Source organism: Diabrotica virgifera, chromosome 4 (assembly GCF_917563875.1).
Source record: "Diabrotica virgifera virgifera chromosome 4, PGI_DIABVI_V3a".
Taxonomy (NCBI): Eukaryota; Metazoa; Arthropoda; class Insecta; order Coleoptera; family Chrysomelidae; genus Diabrotica; species Diabrotica virgifera.
In genome coordinates this window covers 166,459,065-166,477,754 of record NC_065446.1, presented here as the reverse complement: position 1 = coordinate 166,477,754, position 18,690 = coordinate 166,459,065, and the positions used below count along the sequence as shown (strand labels likewise).

At 31.0% G+C, this 18,690-nt stretch overlaps 1 protein-coding gene across 1 annotated transcript; it reads right to left on the bottom strand.

Annotated features, from left to right (window-relative positions):
* Positions 1-9,404: 9,404 nt before the first annotated feature.
* On the bottom strand, positions 9,405-11,091 carry LOC126884004 (zinc finger and BTB domain-containing protein 41-like). Its single transcript, XM_050649782.1, has 3 exons — positions 10,827-11,091; positions 9,957-10,067; positions 9,405-9,893 (listed from the first exon to the last, which is right to left on the bottom strand). Exons 1-3 carry the CDS (start codon positions 10,930-10,932, stop codon positions 9,454-9,456), a joined length of 657 nt encoding a protein of 218 aa, XP_050505739.1. The 5' UTR covers positions 10,933-11,091; the 3' UTR covers positions 9,405-9,453.
* Positions 11,092-18,690: the final 7,599 nt, after the last annotated feature.

Genomic DNA, 18,690 nt, shown 5'->3' with positions numbered 1-18,690 from the left:
AAGAATAGTTCTCTACCTATCTAGCTTCCCTTATGTCGTTCACCTTCTTCACGGTATATAGGAAATAAGTCTTATTTTCTAGGCTGTAACCTCCTTCAACTTATCGCCCAGAAGGGGCGGCACACAAGAGTTTGCACCCCGGCGGCAGGTGAGCTAGAGCCGCCCCTGACTGTCTGACTGACAGTATGCTAACAATATTCTATTCGGCTGAATGACAAAGATAGATTTGGAAATATTACCAAGGACATTGTGTTCATTTTTTTCGAATCCTGAAAAAACCAATAAATATTTTTGAAAAATTTAAACGTAGAATGAAAGACTATATTATTACTGAGGGCCGAAAGTCCCTTAGAATAAATAAAAAGTTTATTTTGAATGAGATATTTTAAATTAAATGTCACACTAAATTTTCTCTTAGTTTTTCACCCCTGTAACTTATTAAAATAAACATTATAGAAGTTCTCAGGGACTTTCGGCCCTCGCCAATAACGTAATCTTTCATTCTGCGTTTAAATTTTTCAAAAATACTTATTAGTTTTCTCAGGATTCGAAAAAAATGAATCCCCATTTGAATAGCATTGCAGCCGAAAATACGTATCCATCCTCTTATTATAACAATATGATTATCTTTGTCATTTTCAACGAAAACTTTTCGTTTATAAATTTGCAAAAGTTTGTGTGTTATTGCGTCGCCGCTCCTGCAATACTTAAAACAGATGTATCGATGGATTCTTATGTAGTTTTGTCTCCTGAATCCAAATCTGAAAACGGCATTTCGATATCTCTAACGGTCTTCGAGATAATCGACCTCAAAGTCTAAAATGTGACGTCACAATCCGGTTATCTCCTACCGACGCACTAAATGTCAGCTCAAATGGTTGATTAGGACGTAGGCTACTTTTTTTTTAAATCTCGATTTGCCAAGCATAGGTTGTTTACATTTGAGTTTGACACTTCGTGAATGTCAAACTAAATTTTAAATTAAGTATTAATAAAACATCAATGACATTTGATAGTGAATTTAATTATTATATAAAATAAGATGTTCAAAAATGCAATTTGAGTATAATATTTTAAAAGCAATACTTTATTAACAGTTTTAAAAAGGTTTATACCAGTATAAATACGGCCTCCCCTTTATGATAAATGGACTGACTAGAGTCTGTAGCACCAAACAAAAACAAATTTCGCAAGGCTATGATTGGCCACAAAATCCCGGCTTGCGATTGGTTAGAAAGCTGACTGTGATCATAAGATATAAATATAACCTAGAATTTAAATTTTAGTTGACCCTTGTTTGATCCAATAAAAATAAACAAAATATAGAACAATAATAATAATATTATGTAATTATAATGATTTAAATATAGAAATATAAGAAATATATGCTTTAGAAAGATGTAACATATTTAAAGAGAAAATATAAAATGAGATGTAAAATCTTGAGAATCCAAGAGCTGCATGTCTGAAAGCAAAATAAATGAAACTGAGGGCATAGATAGATAACGTTTTACTGGTAAGTAATGAAATATTTTAGAGGTATAAAGAATCTATAAAGCCTGTCACATTAAAAAATAATTGCTTGAAATACAGAAATTGCTACAGAAATGTTAATTTTCTAATCAGATATACTATTTTTAGAAACACAATGAATAAAATATCACTGAATATGAGAAGATAGTTCATCAAAAGTTGGCGATGTTTAAGAACAATTTTGCTGCATCGAACAATCATAATCGCTGCTGTCAGTCATACAAAGTAAACTGTGCGAAAGTTTAGTCCTATCAAAATTTAACTATGGTGATGTTGTGTATGGGCCATTCCACGAACGCGTCTGTTCTAGACCATCGCGACAACGAATATTTTAGTGCGCAACATAAGAAGTACGAAAGTAAATGGCTGTAAAAATTATTCCAATAAAGAAGAATGTAATTTGCAATTTAGTTTCATACTTCTTATGTTGCACACTAAAATATTCGTTGTCGCAATGGTCTGGAACAGACGTATATTCGTGGAATGGCCCATATGGACATTGTATTCGATCAGATGACAGAGGAAGAACTCGGGGGGTTCAAAAGACACCAGCCTATTTGTCACAAATTTAAAACATGTAAAATGGTTGAGCGTGGAAAAGAGAAAATTTCTACATGCTGCTTGTCTGTTCCACAAAATTATCAAAAACTCACTACCAACATATCTTTTTAAAAAAGTTATACAGTGATGAGTGCCCTAATAACTGGCAAAATAACGCAAAGGTGGAAAATATTAAGTTGTGAGATAAACAGAAATGAAACTAGTGGAGGTGGTAGATTTAGCGATAAAAACTTATAAGTTTACATTTTACTTATTGTTTCCCACCTTTAGACGTATCAGATGAGTATTTCAACTAAAACTGTCACAGTGGCAGTTGCCAAACTCGTCCGATACATCTAAAGATCGCTAAATTTCCCACCTACACTAGTTTTATTTCTTTTTATCTCACAACTTAATTTATCAGCGCACTCATCACTGTTTATAGAACTGACATAAGGGGCACAGAGCAACAGTGGCCTAACTGCAAAAAATGAAGTTTTGAGATAAATGCAATCTTTGCATTCATATTTACATTGTGCTTATGGGATGATGCTACAAATTATGTAACGATATTTAGCCAAATATACAGGTAGGTTGTGTAGACCCTTGTTAATTTGAAGATTTAATGTTGCTACTTTTATTGATGTATTAATCTAAAAATGCTCAATTTGTGCTTTTTTTCTCTTGCTTGAGATGAAAAGTCTAGGTGCTGATTTCTTGAAATCGGTACCAACTGATCTTCAGCATTTTTTTTAGTATTTTGTGCAGAGAGATATATCGTCATTGTCAGAGCCAAACCTCATATGTAGGTACATTATTGACAAAATCCACTATTTTTTTATTTATAATTAAAACACATAATACTGATATAATCTTCTTAATATTATTTCTAAATTTAAAGAGTATAGTACTTTTTAACACATTTCGGCAAAATGATATTAATTCTGATAAAGATAAAAAATATGAGTTTTTTTCATTTCCTGAAAAATCTCACAACATGCACATGTACAAGATTTGGCACTGAGGCCGACGATATATGATTATATTATATCGTGTTATATTTTGTGTATTGTTTGAATTTGAACAAAAAATGCAGACCTTTATTGTTATTATTAGATGCAGATATTTCCTCTTGTATAATATAGTAAGACAAAACATTGAATATAATAAGTGTTACCAAATTAGTTCAATTTCAATTTTTTTTCCTATGCAGGAACAATGTTGTAAATGCCAAATCAGATTTTGTCTACAACTTTTGAAAAACATGCAAGTAGTAATGATTTGAAAAAAGGAACTTTATGAGGATAACATGATAGATTTTAGGATGCATCAAGTAAAGTCTTTTAATATTCCCAATGCTCGGCAGTACATTATTTTGCACATATAGAACTTTGTTCCTGGAAAACCAAAATACAACTATTGTGGTTACGCAAACATTGTTCCAGCATAGGATTCAATTATTATCATAGAAGACACAATTTTTTCAAGACATGACTACTATCTGATGTATCTCTTTTAATTGGAAAAATGCCAAATGTAATATTCAGTCAAATTCTTAGTGTTGCTCACACACATACACACACTTTGTCTAGATCTAGAGTGACGCGTAGCTATTTTTCCACTCTATGAGTTAAAGATTAAGGACAGGTTGTTCTTCCAACATGTTTATTCTTTTCTTGAACCAAACGAATTGAGGTTTGTCAGGTTTGACAGCTATCTTCCACTACATACACTTTATTAAATTAAAAGCTTCATGTAGATTTGTTGCAGTACATCCTTCATTTTGTATATTTGGCAGCTATTACTGTATTTCATACATACAGAATTACAATAATCGTGGCAGTACTAGCTGTTCTCATGTTTTGAATAAATATTATAATTTCCAACTAATAACATATTAAAATAATATAATATGACCAAGGGTTTTCTGTAGAGCACTATTTTCCATAGTTAAAAATATTATTTTATGTATAAATTTTATGAAATAAAAGCACATACTTATCTAAAAACAAATTTATTTTATTTTACAAAATTTACAAAAAGTACATCTCAAGTATATTTTGAAATATTATATAGAATGAGTAGAGAATGAAAGAGCATATCTATTGGAGAATACACAGGTATACTGAGAACAAATAGAGAAGCAGGGATCTATATAAAGATGATCAACTCTAGGAACTCGTTCACTAAACCCCTAACAAAACAGAAAAAAACCTAATATACTTAAAAATTAAGTCAGACTGGTGATCAAACTCAAATTTAACAAACCACCAGGTCCAACAATTAAAATACTTTGAAGATGCTATAAGACCAGATACAGAAAACATGGAAACACTCATAAAGAAACGTAACTAGAAAGCAATAGAAAATTTTAAAGATTTGTTTACGAAAACTAAAGATTGGTTCCCACATAATAAATTTGTGTTACAATGAACAAAAGCAAATGTAACACTGTTTATAGAATAGAATATCTTTATTAATTTATTTAGATGATAGTGTGATATACTGCCGTGCTTAGCGAAAACACCGTATCTGCAGAGACATCACATATGAGTAAAATCGATTTTTCTTAAAGTATTCGTATACATTTACACAAGATACGGCATAAGATGTGGTGTGTTTAATGTGTTTTGGTTTAACTTACGTCATTTTTAGTAAGCAAATAAGACATATATGCACATTTGGGTTAGAAAGAAGTAAAAATTTAATTTTTGCAGATACAGTGTTTTCTCTAAGCACGGCAGTATAGGACAAGCCATATATGTAGTTACATAGAACATAATCAACAAGTCATACAGGACAGTTATATAAAACATAATCAACAAACTATAAATTAATAAAAAAAAGATATGCAATATAGTGTCTCTGAACCCGTCGGTCCTCATTCCTTGTAGTCTTTTATTAAGTCAAAGTAATCATTTAGGTTGTAAACACATAATTCTATCAAGCATGATTTTAATTTATTTTTGAATATTATTTTCATTTCTCATATCAAGTGGCAAACAATTGTAAAATTTAGATCCTGTAAAATCAGGACTAGTTTCAAAAAGAGTTGTGGAATGTTTACATACGCTTATCATCCTCCCGTGCCTTGTCGGGTAATTATGATAGTCAGAGTTGAGAGTAAAATTTTGAAATATAGTTTTAACATGAATAATGCACTTATAAATGTATAAAGCATGGAAAGTCAGTCTGTGATCAATAAAATATTTACGACATGATTGTCTATTATCGATAGATATTAAATATCAATCTAATAATTCTCTTTTTAGTTACAAAAACTCTAGAAGAGTTTCCCTACAAGACAACATTATAGGCTATAATATGACTCATATATTATATGAGTAAACCAATGCATAGTACACACTTATCAATTGATTGGTATTAAATAGAGTTTTCAACTGAAGGATCGCATACTAACCCTTATTCATTTTTTTGCAGACTTTAGTAACGTTTTCATCCCTTGTTATATTACTTTCTAGAATGCTACCAAGAAATAATGTATCACTAAAAGGTATTTCCTCAGAACTAACTGTGATCTTATAATCATGGGATGGCTTACTGCACGAGTAGCACTGCATACAAATAGTTTTCTTTGCATATACCATTAAAGAGTTCCTTTTACACCAGGTTGTAAATTCCTGTGCTACCAAGTTCATTTTGGATATGAGTTCCGACTTCAGTTGACGAGTCAACTACAATAATTGTTGAATCATCTGCATAGAGAACTGTATGATTTTGCAGTTAAAAAATTTATCAAATTCATCATTCATCATTCTCTTTGCCTTATCCCTATGCGGGGTCGGCTTCCTTAATAATCTATCTGCATTTCCACATATAAAATTTATCAAATTATTGACATATAAAAGAAATATTAAGGGTCCTAATACGGAGCCCTGTGGTACACCTTGATCAAGATTAAAAACAGATGACTTCTTATCGATTTTTACTAGGAATTTACGATATTGTAAGTATGACCTTAACCAGTTCAAGAAATGGCCCAAAAACCAAGGGCTTCTAATTTATGCAGTATAATGTCAATTGAGTCAAAAGCCTTAGTTAAGTCAAAAAAGAGTGCACCCACATATCTTTTTCGATCCAAAGCAGCGTGGATATAATTAAATAATGAAATAGAAGCACTTTCTGTAGATTTGTTAGGAAGAAACCCATGCTGGCATTTATTTAAGATATAATGTTTGTTCAGAAAATTTTACATTTTATTGTAAATACACTTTTCGATAATCTTAGAGAGTACACTTGTTACAGTGATTGGCCTGTAATTATCAACCAAACATGGATCCCCCTTTTTGAAAATTGGACTAACTACTCCCGTTTTAATATCACTTGGAAACTTGCCATTCTTGACAGATAGGTTGATGATGTGAGACAGAACTGGAGATATATATGTACATCATAAGTTGATTGAACTTCACTTATCTACAGTGTGTCAATTTTAAAACTTACAATGGCTATATCTCACGAACAAAAGCTGAAAACGAAAAATGCTTGAAACCGTTTCTAGGATAGTAAGGGGGAATTAAAATGACATGAAAGAGAACTCACCCCCATCAACCCCCTAGGCCCCACCCACCACAACCAAAAAAGTTTAAATTGCAAACCCCTACGTGTGATACATCATTGAAAAGGCTATAAAAAATGCTATCCGATGGTATAAATAATAATTATACAGGGTGAAGCAATAATTGTGAAACTTTGGCTTAAATGAAAAATTTAATGAGGTTTTGTTGAACTACAAATTTGATAAAAATGTCAATTAAGTAAATGTTCAAAGTGGGTTCCGTTGTTTTGTAAACAATAATACAGTCTATTTTTAAATTCTGCACGAAATTTGACAAATGTTTTTCTAGTAATAGGGCGACATGCTTGAGTAATTATTTCTCGCAATATCCCAAGTGACGCAAGTCAAGTTTTATAAACAACTGATTTAAGGCAAAAATGGCAAATTAAGTTTTAATTAACAAAAAAAAGTACGAGCAGACACTTACCGTTTAAAATAATAGCCCGGGAGATAGCATTACAAATACAAAAGTCATAGTAAGCCAGCTGATATTAACACCCTGTATAATTATTATTTATACCATTGGATAGTACTTTTTATAGTAGGATAGTATATTACTTTTTTCTATGGGGTTACCCTAAATCAGTTGTTTATAAAACTCAACTTGTTTCACTTGGGGAATTGCGAGAAAAAATTACTCAAGCATGTCGCCCTATTACTAGAACATTTGCTAAATTTCGTGCAGAATTTGAAAATACGCTGTATTATTGTTTACCAAACAGGAATTCACATTAAATATTTACTTAATTGACATTTTTAATAAATTTGTAATTCAACAAAACCTTATTAAATTTTTCATTTAAGCCAAAGTTTGACAATTATTGCTTCACCCTGTATAATTATTATTTATACCATTGAATAGCATTTTTTATAGACTTTTCAATGATGTATCACAAGTAGGGGTTTGCAATTTAAACTTTTTTGGTTGTGATGAGTGGGGCCTAGGGGGTTGATGGGGGTGAGTTTTCTTTCATGTCATTTTAGTTCCCCCTTACTATCCTAGAAACGGTTTCAAGCATTTTTCGATATCAGCTTTTGTTCGTGAGATATAGCCATTGTAAGTTTTAAAATTGACACACTGTATATACAATAGTGCACACAAAAAAAGTTACAGCCCTTTGAAGTTACAAAATGAAAATCGATTTTTTTTTCGTATATCGAAAACTTTTAGAGATTTTTTATTGAAAATGGACATGTTTTATTCTTATAGCAGTGTTTATAAACAGTGTTTGTCAACAAGATTTTTTCTTAGACAATAAACATATATTCTCTCTCTGTCTCTAGCAGCAACATCTTATAAAAAAATTAAAGTGAAATTTATACATCCCATAAAAGTTTTATGGGGGTTTTGTTCTTTTAATCCCCATTATTAGTCTTTATATATTTAGTATTAATCCCCATATCATTAGTTAAACACAATGTTTTTAAAACTTTTTTGCCTCTTAGTACTTTTTCGATAAGCCAGTGTTTATCGACATATTTTGAATATTTGTCGAATCCACCACATATTTGTATACGGTTAAGTACGATTAAAGAGACCTGTTAATAATCTGAAAATTTATTTATAATTTGCATTTTTAGGTATATTTTGAAAAAGAAGCCACATCTCGATAAAAGGTGACTTGCCAAAAAAAGACTAAGAGGCAAAAAAGTTTTAAAAACACTGTGTTTAACTAATGGTACCACAATAATAGTTTAATTGGAACGTACACAAACGTTTGAGGGCTTTAAAGGAACAAAACCCCCATAAAATTTTTATATAAATATATTAAAAAAAAAGCCGCATCTCGATAAAAACTGGATTATCGAAAAAATACTAAGAGGCAAAAAAGTTTTTAAAACGTTGTGTTTAACTAATGGTATCACAAAAATGAATTAATTGGAACATACACAAAAGTTTGGGGGGGGGGGTTTAATGGAACAAAACCCCATAACATTTTTATGGGGTGGACAAACTTCACTATAATTTTGTTTTAAGATCTTCCTGCCACAAGAATAATACATGTCCGTTTTCAATAAAAAATCTCTAATAGTTTTCGACATATTAAAAAAAATCAATTTTCATTTTGTAACTTTACAAGGGCTGTAACTTTTTTTATGAGCACATTTGTACTAAGGTAAGTTAGGTTCAATTGAACTATTTTTGACCCCAGAATATGTGGTATAATTTATGACCAATCTTTTCGGGACACCCTGTATAATTAATAAGGTATTACCAAAGTAGAAAGTAAAATAGTTAATTACTAATTTATTAATCATATTTCGTGACCATTTTGATATTTTTTTTGCTTGGACTATAGTCATTCAGCCAGTCTCAATCAAAAGTAAATGTATTAGAGATATTAGATATTGTTAATTAGTGAAACATGGTTATTATATTACAATTTTTTACTTCTTATTTTACCTACTCATTACAGCTAATGTACAGTTACGTTCACTGAATAGTTTACACTTTAATTTTTATATTGTAATACTGTAAAATTGCAGTGTCGTACGGATTTGATAAATGCCAAAGTCAAAAAATCTCAAAAAGTCAATGCTTGTCAAAAATTTCGTGAGTGTTGAAAAATAAAATAAGAAACTAAACCATATTAAGACCGTAATCCATTTTATTCAAAAAAACTTATTTCTATATTTCCCATTTTGATAAATTTTGTAAAATTTATTTTTGTTATTTTTATTTTTTAATTTTAATCAACTTATTCTAGGTACACCACTGGCAACGTCCCTTTGGCGCAAGAGGTGCGTTTAAATGAGGTAAAAATTTAAAAAATCGGCTCCTAGATAAGCCAGCCTGTAAACTATTCACTGGCCGTAACTGTACATACTATGTTAATAAATAATATAAATATATTATACTTAATGTTTATCAAGAACACATAGTGTATACATTTTACAAATAAATTGTATTGGGATCTTTTATATTTCTGTGTTACATATGAACCATGTGTAATATTATATTTTGATACAGTGCTTTTTTCTAGTTCTGCTTTCCATTGCTCAAATTTTTCTACAGAATCAAATGTTAAATTTTGACTGTTTATATCAATACTATGCAGCATTTTCATATGCGATATAAGTTTTTCTTGTGATGGATTTTCATATTCACATAAACTGCATCTCAACATTTTCAAACGTTTATGATTGTGTTTTAAAGATGCCTGTAATGTGTCAAACTTTTTGTGACACAGTGTACAGTCATAAATCTTTTTACTAGTGCTAGGCAAAGTCTCTTCTAATTCTAAAAATAAATAAATAATAAATTATACCCTCCGTGTTTGCATTGCTAAAAGCATCAACTTACCTGGATGTTTGAGTTTTAGATGCTTGGTCATATACCTTTTATCAATGGATTTATTGCAAACATTACATTTTGCAGATGGTTTTGCTCCTGGATCTAATTTTTCTACATCATCTAAAATAGTAAAGGTACATAATTTATCTATTTTTTTCTTCTTGAAAAATGGCTTTGGCAGAGCCAATTAGCCAGACTTGTTTGTCATTGATTACAGATTCGTAGTCATAAAGTTCTTATTTCATAACATATTAGTCCTGGATCCTGCGTATATAAAAAAAGTTGATTAATAGCAACCTGAAAATTTGTTAATAGCTTAACGGTGTCTAGTCAGACAAACTTTGATGTATGGGAACACTGGAAGTTTTAATAGTGGAATAGTTTAAAAATTTGGAACATCAGCCTACGAAAACGTTCCATGTATTTTGTCGGACAGAACTTCCAATTTATTTGTTACTTTTTCATCTCTCATGCAAAAATCAGACTGATGTCTACCACCAAATGAGCATTTTAATGAGTGGAACATGAAGAATAAGTCAAATGACAGGAATCATGTTGGTTAGTAATAGCAGTCTGATATTTGCATGAGAGTTTAATAAAAGGGTAACATGTCAATTGGTTTTTTTGTCGGACAAAATACATGGGACGTTTTCGTAATCTGACGTTCCAAATTTTTAATCTGTACCACAATTAAAACTTCCCCTGTTCCAGTATTCCCGTACATCAAAGTTTGTCCGACTAGACACCGTTAAGCTATTAACAAATTTTCAGCTTCCTATTAATCAACATTTTTTCATAGGCGGGATCCAAGTCTACAAGTACTACAATATTTTTGATAGTTTATCTAAAGGATTAACTAATTTAAAGAATCAACTGTACCTGGGTGCTTTAATTTAATGTGAGTTCTAAAGTTTGACATGCTTACAAAAGTTTTGTTACATATTTCACACTTCTTCCATCCTTTTATTAAGTCCTTGGAATCCATTCTAACAGAAAATTTATTTACGAGAGAAGCCAATTATTCTAATTTCACTAGAACTGAAAAATCATGTGAACTTGTGAAGGAATATCGGTTTCCACGTGTATAATAATAAGATAAACCATAAAGGCATAAACCCGTTATAAATTTAAAATATACCGTTGATAAATTTTTAAATTTCTGAGGTTATAGTTATTTAGTTATGACAAGTTGACAGTTGACATGGTCGCTTCTTGACCAATCGCAAGCCAAAAATTTGTGGCCAATCATAGCCTTGCGAAATTTCTTTTTTCGTGCTACAGACTCTAGTAATGGACTGTTCCCTTTCTAGTCGTTCGCTAAACTCAACACAACGTGACACAACTGGCTAGTGGTTGTAGAAGGTAATTTTGTTGTTTTTTGAGAATTTTGCCGAAATTGGCAAAATTACTAATTATTTAGTATCTAATAATTATTAACTCTTTAGAAATGATTTTTTTGTCGAATTGGCAAAATTATTGACTAAAATCACTAGTCAGTATTGTGTCTGTGTACATCAAGGGCGGATCCAGGGAGGGGGCCATGGGGGCCATGGCCCCCTCCGAGAATTTAAGAAAATATAAATTTAAATATTTGCAGTTCAAATGTTTTTAGTTTAAAACACATATACAAAACAGGGATAAATATATTTTCTGGACTAGAATTGAACAAAAGGAGTAACGAAAGCTTCAAGAATGACATAGGATATTTTGTAAATAAAATGTTGACAATTTTACAAATTGCCAATTGTTAGAACGACCTTGCCAGCCATCAAAATCGTATCAATTTCCATATTTTTTACCCACAAAGAATCAAAAAGAAATGGGAGGATACTTGGGTCACCAGCACTTACAAGAAAGGTGTTGGTTGGTACTTTGCCACAGTCAAAAGGGATTGTTTTACAAGTATGTATTGAGTTTTATTTTTCTAATGAAAAATATGGTCGCAATAAAGGGATAACAGCCCAAGGCCTTGTCACGAAACCTTTAACATCTTTCGGTAAACTCATAGGCAAAGGTGAAGCCATAACAACCCATGAAAAAGCATCATAACACAAGGAGTAAGTTCAGGTTGGACTGGATTTTCTACAAAGTTATCGCAACCCACAAAATTCAGTCATTAACCAGATAGACTCTCGGAGTTCTAAACAGATACAAGAAAACAGAGCAAGACTACGACCAATAGTAGAGTCCATAGTATTCTTAGGTCGACAAAATATTCCTCTAAGGGGCCATCGTGATGATAGCATCTGGCTTCTGGATGAAGATGATGGACCTAGCAATGAGGGGAATTGTTAAGGTTTAAAATCACATCAGGAGATAAGACTCTTAAACAATACCTATCCACAGCATCTTCCCAAGCAACATACATTAGTAGCACTAGTCAAAATAAATTATTGATAACATGCTGTGGTAAAGAAATAATTGAACAAATAAATAATCAGCTTCAAAGTGCAAATTATTACTCTGTCGTATTTGACGAAACGACCGACGTATCCCACGTGGAACAACTTTCTCTAAATTTGAAATACATACACAATTAAATACAACATTCGTGCAGACTTTGTCAAGTTCATTGACGCTTATGAGAACATAAAAATGGAAGAACAAGGCCTGACAGAAGCATTGGGAAAAATAGTATTAAACTTGTTGAAAGAACTACACTTATATCCGAAGAAATGTGTAGGAATCTGTGCTGACTTTAATAATACTTTAATAACGATAGGTTTTGAGTGTCTTTATGGTACTCAAAAGTGTGTGAAAAGTACCTTAAAATTCACCATTTTAACCCTAATTTTTAAAAATTATCACCAGACCCCCGGTAACCCTCCCAAAAAAAAGTTCATGGCCCCTCCCGAAAATCGGTCCTGGATCCGCCCTTGGTGTACATGTATGCATCCTTCTAATGAAAAAAAAAATATTTGAAGATTTTTCTCAAATTATGGATACCAAGAACATTTTCATTTATAACTCTTTTATTTTTAATTTGACAAATAAAAGTTATTCTTCATAAAAAGCTCTTCATGTTCTAAGATTTATGATGCAACCATCATATATAGTGTCCCAAAAGTAGTGGAACGGTCGAATATTTCGCGAACTAAACATCGGATGGAAAAACTGAAAAATACGTGTTTCAATCATTTTCAAAAATCTATCCAATGACACCAGACACCAACTCCCACTACACCCCCTGAAGGGGGGGGGGGGTAACTTTAAAATCTTAAATGGAAACCCCTAGTTTTTCTTGGCAGATTTGGATTCGTTACGTAAAAGTAAGCAACTTTTATCCAAGACATTTTTTCGAACTGTGGATAGATGGCGCTATAATTGGGAAAAACGATTTATCCTGATACCATGGATAAATTATAGAAACGGTCTAATATCTCGAGAAATACACTTCCAAATAAGAAACCAAAAAACAGGTTTTTAATATTTTTCGAAAACCTATCGATAAACACTAAACATGACCCTCCAACCCACCCCCTGGAGGTGGGGTAGGGGGTAATTTTAAAATCTTAAATAGCAACCACCACTTTTAATTGCAGATTCGAATTCATTGCATGAATTGCATGAAAAAGTAAGCAACATTTATTCGAAATATTTTTTAAAAATGCTGATAGATGGCGCTAATAAATCGTATTTTTCCAATAAAAGCGCCATCTATCAACAATTCTAAAAAATGTTTCGAATAAATGTTGCTTAGTTTTTCATGACAAATCCGAATCTGTAATAAAAAGCGGGGGTTGCTATTTAATATTTTAAATTTACCCCCCACCCCATCTCCAGTGGGTGGATTGGAGGGTCATGTTTAGTGCTATTCGATAGGTTTTCGAAAAGTATTAAAAAAATTTGTTTGGTTTTTTATTTGGAAGTGTATTTCTCGAGATATTAGACCGTTTCTATAATTTATCCATGGTATCAGGATAAATCGTTTTTCCCAATTATAGCGCCATCTATCCACAGTTCGAAAAAATGTCTTGAATAAAAGTTGCTTACTTTTACGTAACGAATCCAAATCTGCAAGAAAATCTAGGGGTTTCCATTTGAGATTTTAAAGTTACTCCCCACCCCACCTCCAGGGGGTGTAGTGGAGGTTGGTGTTTGGTGTCATTGGATAGATTTTTGAAAATGATTGAACAAGTATTTTTCAGTTTTTTGATCCAATGTTTAGTTCGCGAAGTATTCGACCGTTCCACTACTTTTGGGACACCTTGTATAAAATTTTATTACTTTTATACGAGGTATATAAAAAATATGAATTTCGATCAAGAGTAAACTACCTTTATAGTTCATAACATTTAAATTAGAATGATATAATGGCACATTAAAACATAACTATTAATTCTAAACTACTTTTCATAATAGAAATTTTCCATATTATGAATTAAAATACGTAAATATACAAAGTTTTCGTTATGACAATGCTCGCATTTTCAGCTTGTTAATTATAAAGTTTTCGTTTCTATTTGTAATAATAGAAGATGAATCAAGAGGTTTATGAAATTCAGATATATTTTTGGGAAGTTTAATTAAAGAATTAGTAGTTCTAGCATAATATAAATTTTGTTTAACCCTATTAATATCATTGACAGTAAATGTCTTTATATTTGTCTTCTTAAGTTCTTTACAGATGAGCTTCATTGGTTTTTCGCTGAGATCTTCCACGGCTGCTCTTTTTATTGAGTTGCTTACGGCTTTTCTATTGTAAACTCCGGCAGACTACTTCTCGTGGTTATGATCTAAAATTGATTCAATTATCGTATTTTCACATCCCTGTGTTTTCACAAATGCTTTGCAGTTTTTTTTTAGTACATGTCCACCGTTTTACTGTATCTTTGGCCAACATTTTTTGAAAACTGAATGTATAACCATCAATTGATAGTGAAGGTTTGCCCTTTTGACTCACACTTATCGTTGATTCCATTACTTCGGATGTTATGACTTAAACACAATTTGATCTTGAAATCGACGAACTGACAAGCTTGAAATAGACAAACTGACAACTGACTGATGCAAGAACTAATAATCTTTTAAGTATTTATACAGCATTTAGCCAATTAATACAATATACAAAATAGAATATATACACACAAAATATACCTATTTAGTTTACCTATTTAGGACCCATTTAAATTACGATTTGGCAACATTGTGTCATTATACAGGGATTGAATAGACAAAATATCAGCCTAAATGATTAACGAAACGGAGGCATTTCTATTGTAACTGGGAGGCATTTCATGTATGAAAATATTTACCTGAAAAAGTGGGAGGCATTTCGATAATGCCGATTACACCTTTAGTGTTTCACCCAATGTTGGGTACTGGGGTACTTAACAAACCCTGAAAATTTGAGGCCGATGCATTAATTCGCTTAAGAGTTATTCTATTTGTTTATTCCAGAGACCTTTATTTTGCAATAACATAAGACAGAAAATAATGAAGGTAGGACAATTTCGAGTATGCCAAATTAAAGTAGAAGAGTGGTAGTATCAAAATTTATTAAAAAAGATAAAAAATTAATTAGTATAGCCAAAAATCCTAATGCCAAATTTTTTAAATTTTGTAGTTTATAAACATTTAGAATACCTTTAAAAATGTTGTCCGTATAAACAATATTTTTATACATTCGAAAATCTAGTATTTTAACACCAAGTTTCAAATAAATAAATTTAGCCTGAGCTCACTTGGGACAAAGTTAGCCATGTTTTTTTAATTCACAGCTAATTTGTTTATAATAATTCAGGAATCCAATTAATTCCATTTTAAAGAATGGGATATGTCTTTTTTCTTAAAAAATTTGCGCAAACATTGTACTTTCACAGCACCCTCTACGATTTTTCAAAAATGTAGCTCAAACGATTACTAGGGGGAACCTACAAATCCACCGAGTTAAAATACCAAAAAAGCAATTTCAAACTAATCCTGTATCTACGGATCAACTCAATGTTCTACGGATCAACTCAAATTTATTAATTAATAAATAGTCCAATTTGTTTAAAATGTATTGAAAAAATATTTTTTTTTACAAAAATCTATTTTTTTAAACATAATATCATTAATGATCATAGAAAAAGTTAAAGTACACATTAATAAATACATTATTTTTATTACATAATTATTTATAGAAGATAATTTTTTATTAAAGTATACCTTAACTTTTTCTGTGATTAATAATGATAGTATGATTAAAATCATGGATTTTTGGGAAACAATTTTTTTTTTCAAAAATTGTTTAAATAAAACTGTTTATTAATTAATAAATGTCTAGACAAATTGCATATTTGTAATTAACAGAAAAATTACATGGAAATTAAAAAAAGAACGGTAAAAATATATTCAGTAGATCACGAGATATAGAAAATTATAGTAGTTTTAAGTTGCCTTTTTTAGTTTTTGAACTCGTGCATTTGTCCGCTCCCAGCTCTCCCTTTACTTACCACGAGTAGTCATCAATTGAACTACATTTTTAGAAATTCGTGTAAAATAATACCAGCTGTTCTAATATGTAAAAGCGTTCAATATTTTTAAAGTCATTCTAAATAACTTAGGAAGTAAAACTTCACTTGTAGGTAAATGGTATATAAATTTATTAAAATTTTATCTAAAATGATCCAAATTGGATAAAAGTGGGTACATCTATAGTACAAAAATCACACAAACGTTTTCGGACCAATCAGTCCATCATCAGGTGGTAGAAACTTTAGATCTAAAGTATGTAGTTGGAACTAGCTACATAGATAGGTCAAAAGACCTTAATGTTACAATAATTATGCCATTTCGGCTAAAACAATGTCGACAATAAGTCGATGTTTAAAGGATTGAAAAATGCAGCGATATTATAATGTGGTCTTCATCTTGGCTTCAAACTGACAGACTCTAGACTCTAGACATATTATAATGTGGTCTTCATCTTGGCTTCAAACTGACAGACTCTAGAGTCTAGAGTCTAGAGTCTAGAGTCTGTCAGTTTGAAGCCAAGATGAAGACCACATTATAATATCGCTGCATTTGTAGCCGAAATGGCATAATTATTGTAACATTAAGGTCTTTTGACCTATCTATGTAGCTAGTTCCAACTACTTTGGATCTAAAGTTTCTACCACCTGATGATGGACTGATTGGTCCGAAAAGGTTTATGTGTTTTTTGTACTATAGATGTACCCACTTTTATCCAATTTCGATCATTTTAGATAAAATTTTAATAAATTTATATACCATTTACCTACATGTGAAGTTTTACTTCCTTAGTAAGTTCTTTATTATGGTATACAGCCAATGAGAGGAATCTTTCCTTTTTATTTCATTCTAAATGTTTATAAACTACAAAATTTAAAAAATTCGGCATTAAGATTTTTAACTATACTAGATAATTTTTTATCTTTTTTTTAGTACATTTTGATACCATAAGTTTTCTACATCCATTTGACATACGAGAATTGCCCTATTTTCATTATTTTCTGTCTTATGTTATTGCAAAATAAAGGTCTCTGGGATAAATAAATAGAATAACTCTTAAACTAACAAATATATTGGTCTCAAATTTTGAGAGTTTGCTAAGTACCCCAATGCCCAACTTTGGGTAAAACACTAAAGTTCTAAGTTAGTTTTAGTAAAAGTTATTAACAAATAACGATTTTCACTTATTTTGCAGTTTGCGTAGCAACAAATTAACTTTTTAACTTTCAAAAATCGGAATTCTGAAGGTTTTTCAACGTTCTAAAAAATGGAATTTTGTAATTTTATGTCAAATATTTAACTTTTGAATGGGGTGCAAACAATCGAAAAAATCGCGATTTTTGCACTAAATTGTTAATAATTAAAAAACGGACGCGAACTCTAGGCAGGAAATAAGCAGGTTTTCTTCCTATAGGTCTACAATAACTGAAAAAGTAGTCAGCCAACTGGATCTTTGAATGTCCCGAACATGGTCTATTTTTAGCTTATTACCCTTGTCTAAATCTATTTAGAGTCGTAAACAAAGTTATTATTGCCAATATGATCACCAACGTTCGATAATCGGACAGTCCTGATAATAACTTATTTAAAAACTCTTGAAGAAATTCAAATCAAAAACAAACGATATTGCATCGAAAGCAAATCATTTCACTGATTTACCACCACACAGGCTCTATGAACTCCTCAAAAAAAAAAATTAATAAAAAATTTTACGCATGTCCATTGTATTAGAATATACAAAATTAGAATAGCTTCAAATTTGTAGACATTTTATACCCGTTTTCATTTCATACACGTTTAGAGGAACGAGATTTATGGAATAATCCAGATAGTGTTTATTCTATATCTAACAGGTTATTCAACAAATAAATGAGATAACTAATTAAAAGGAAATAAAGTTCGAAAAACCGTAAAGATAACACAATTAAAAACTAATTATATGATTAAGAGTAACAGACAAAATTTTTCTTTGCATTTAATTTAGGTTAAAACTTTCCAGTAGGCCACCGGTTATAAGATACTACGGTTCTAATAGATACATAAAAATTTTTCCAAAAAATAGACAATTTCTCTACAAACTCAATCGATTAAAATATATATTTTTTTTATTATGCTCCTTTCGGGGATGTAGTTGCTTTGGGCCGTACCAAAAAATTTGTATTCGGCCACCATTCTTTGTACGTGGTCTATTGTTTGGGATCCGATCGACCCTTGAATGGATACGTATAATTTTATATCTGGAGCATTTTTTTAAGTTCTATGTAATAAAAAAAAATAAGACAGCGTA

What these genes read in the sequence shown, in the direction of transcription:
- LOC126884004 (XM_050649782.1), bottom strand. Translation starts at nt 10,932, where the DNA reads ATGGATTCCAAGGACTTAATAAAAGGATGGAAGAAGTGTGAAATATGT. An exon ending in CATTAAATTAAAGCACCCAG is followed by an intron (nt 10,068 to 10,826) that starts GTACAGTTGATT and finishes TTACTATTTTAG; the next exon opens with ATGATGTAGAAAAATTAGAT. An exon ending in TCTAAAACTCAAACATCCAG is followed by an intron (nt 9,894 to 9,956) that starts GTAAGTTGATGC and finishes ATTTATTTTTAG; the next exon opens with AATTAGAAGAGACTTTGCCT.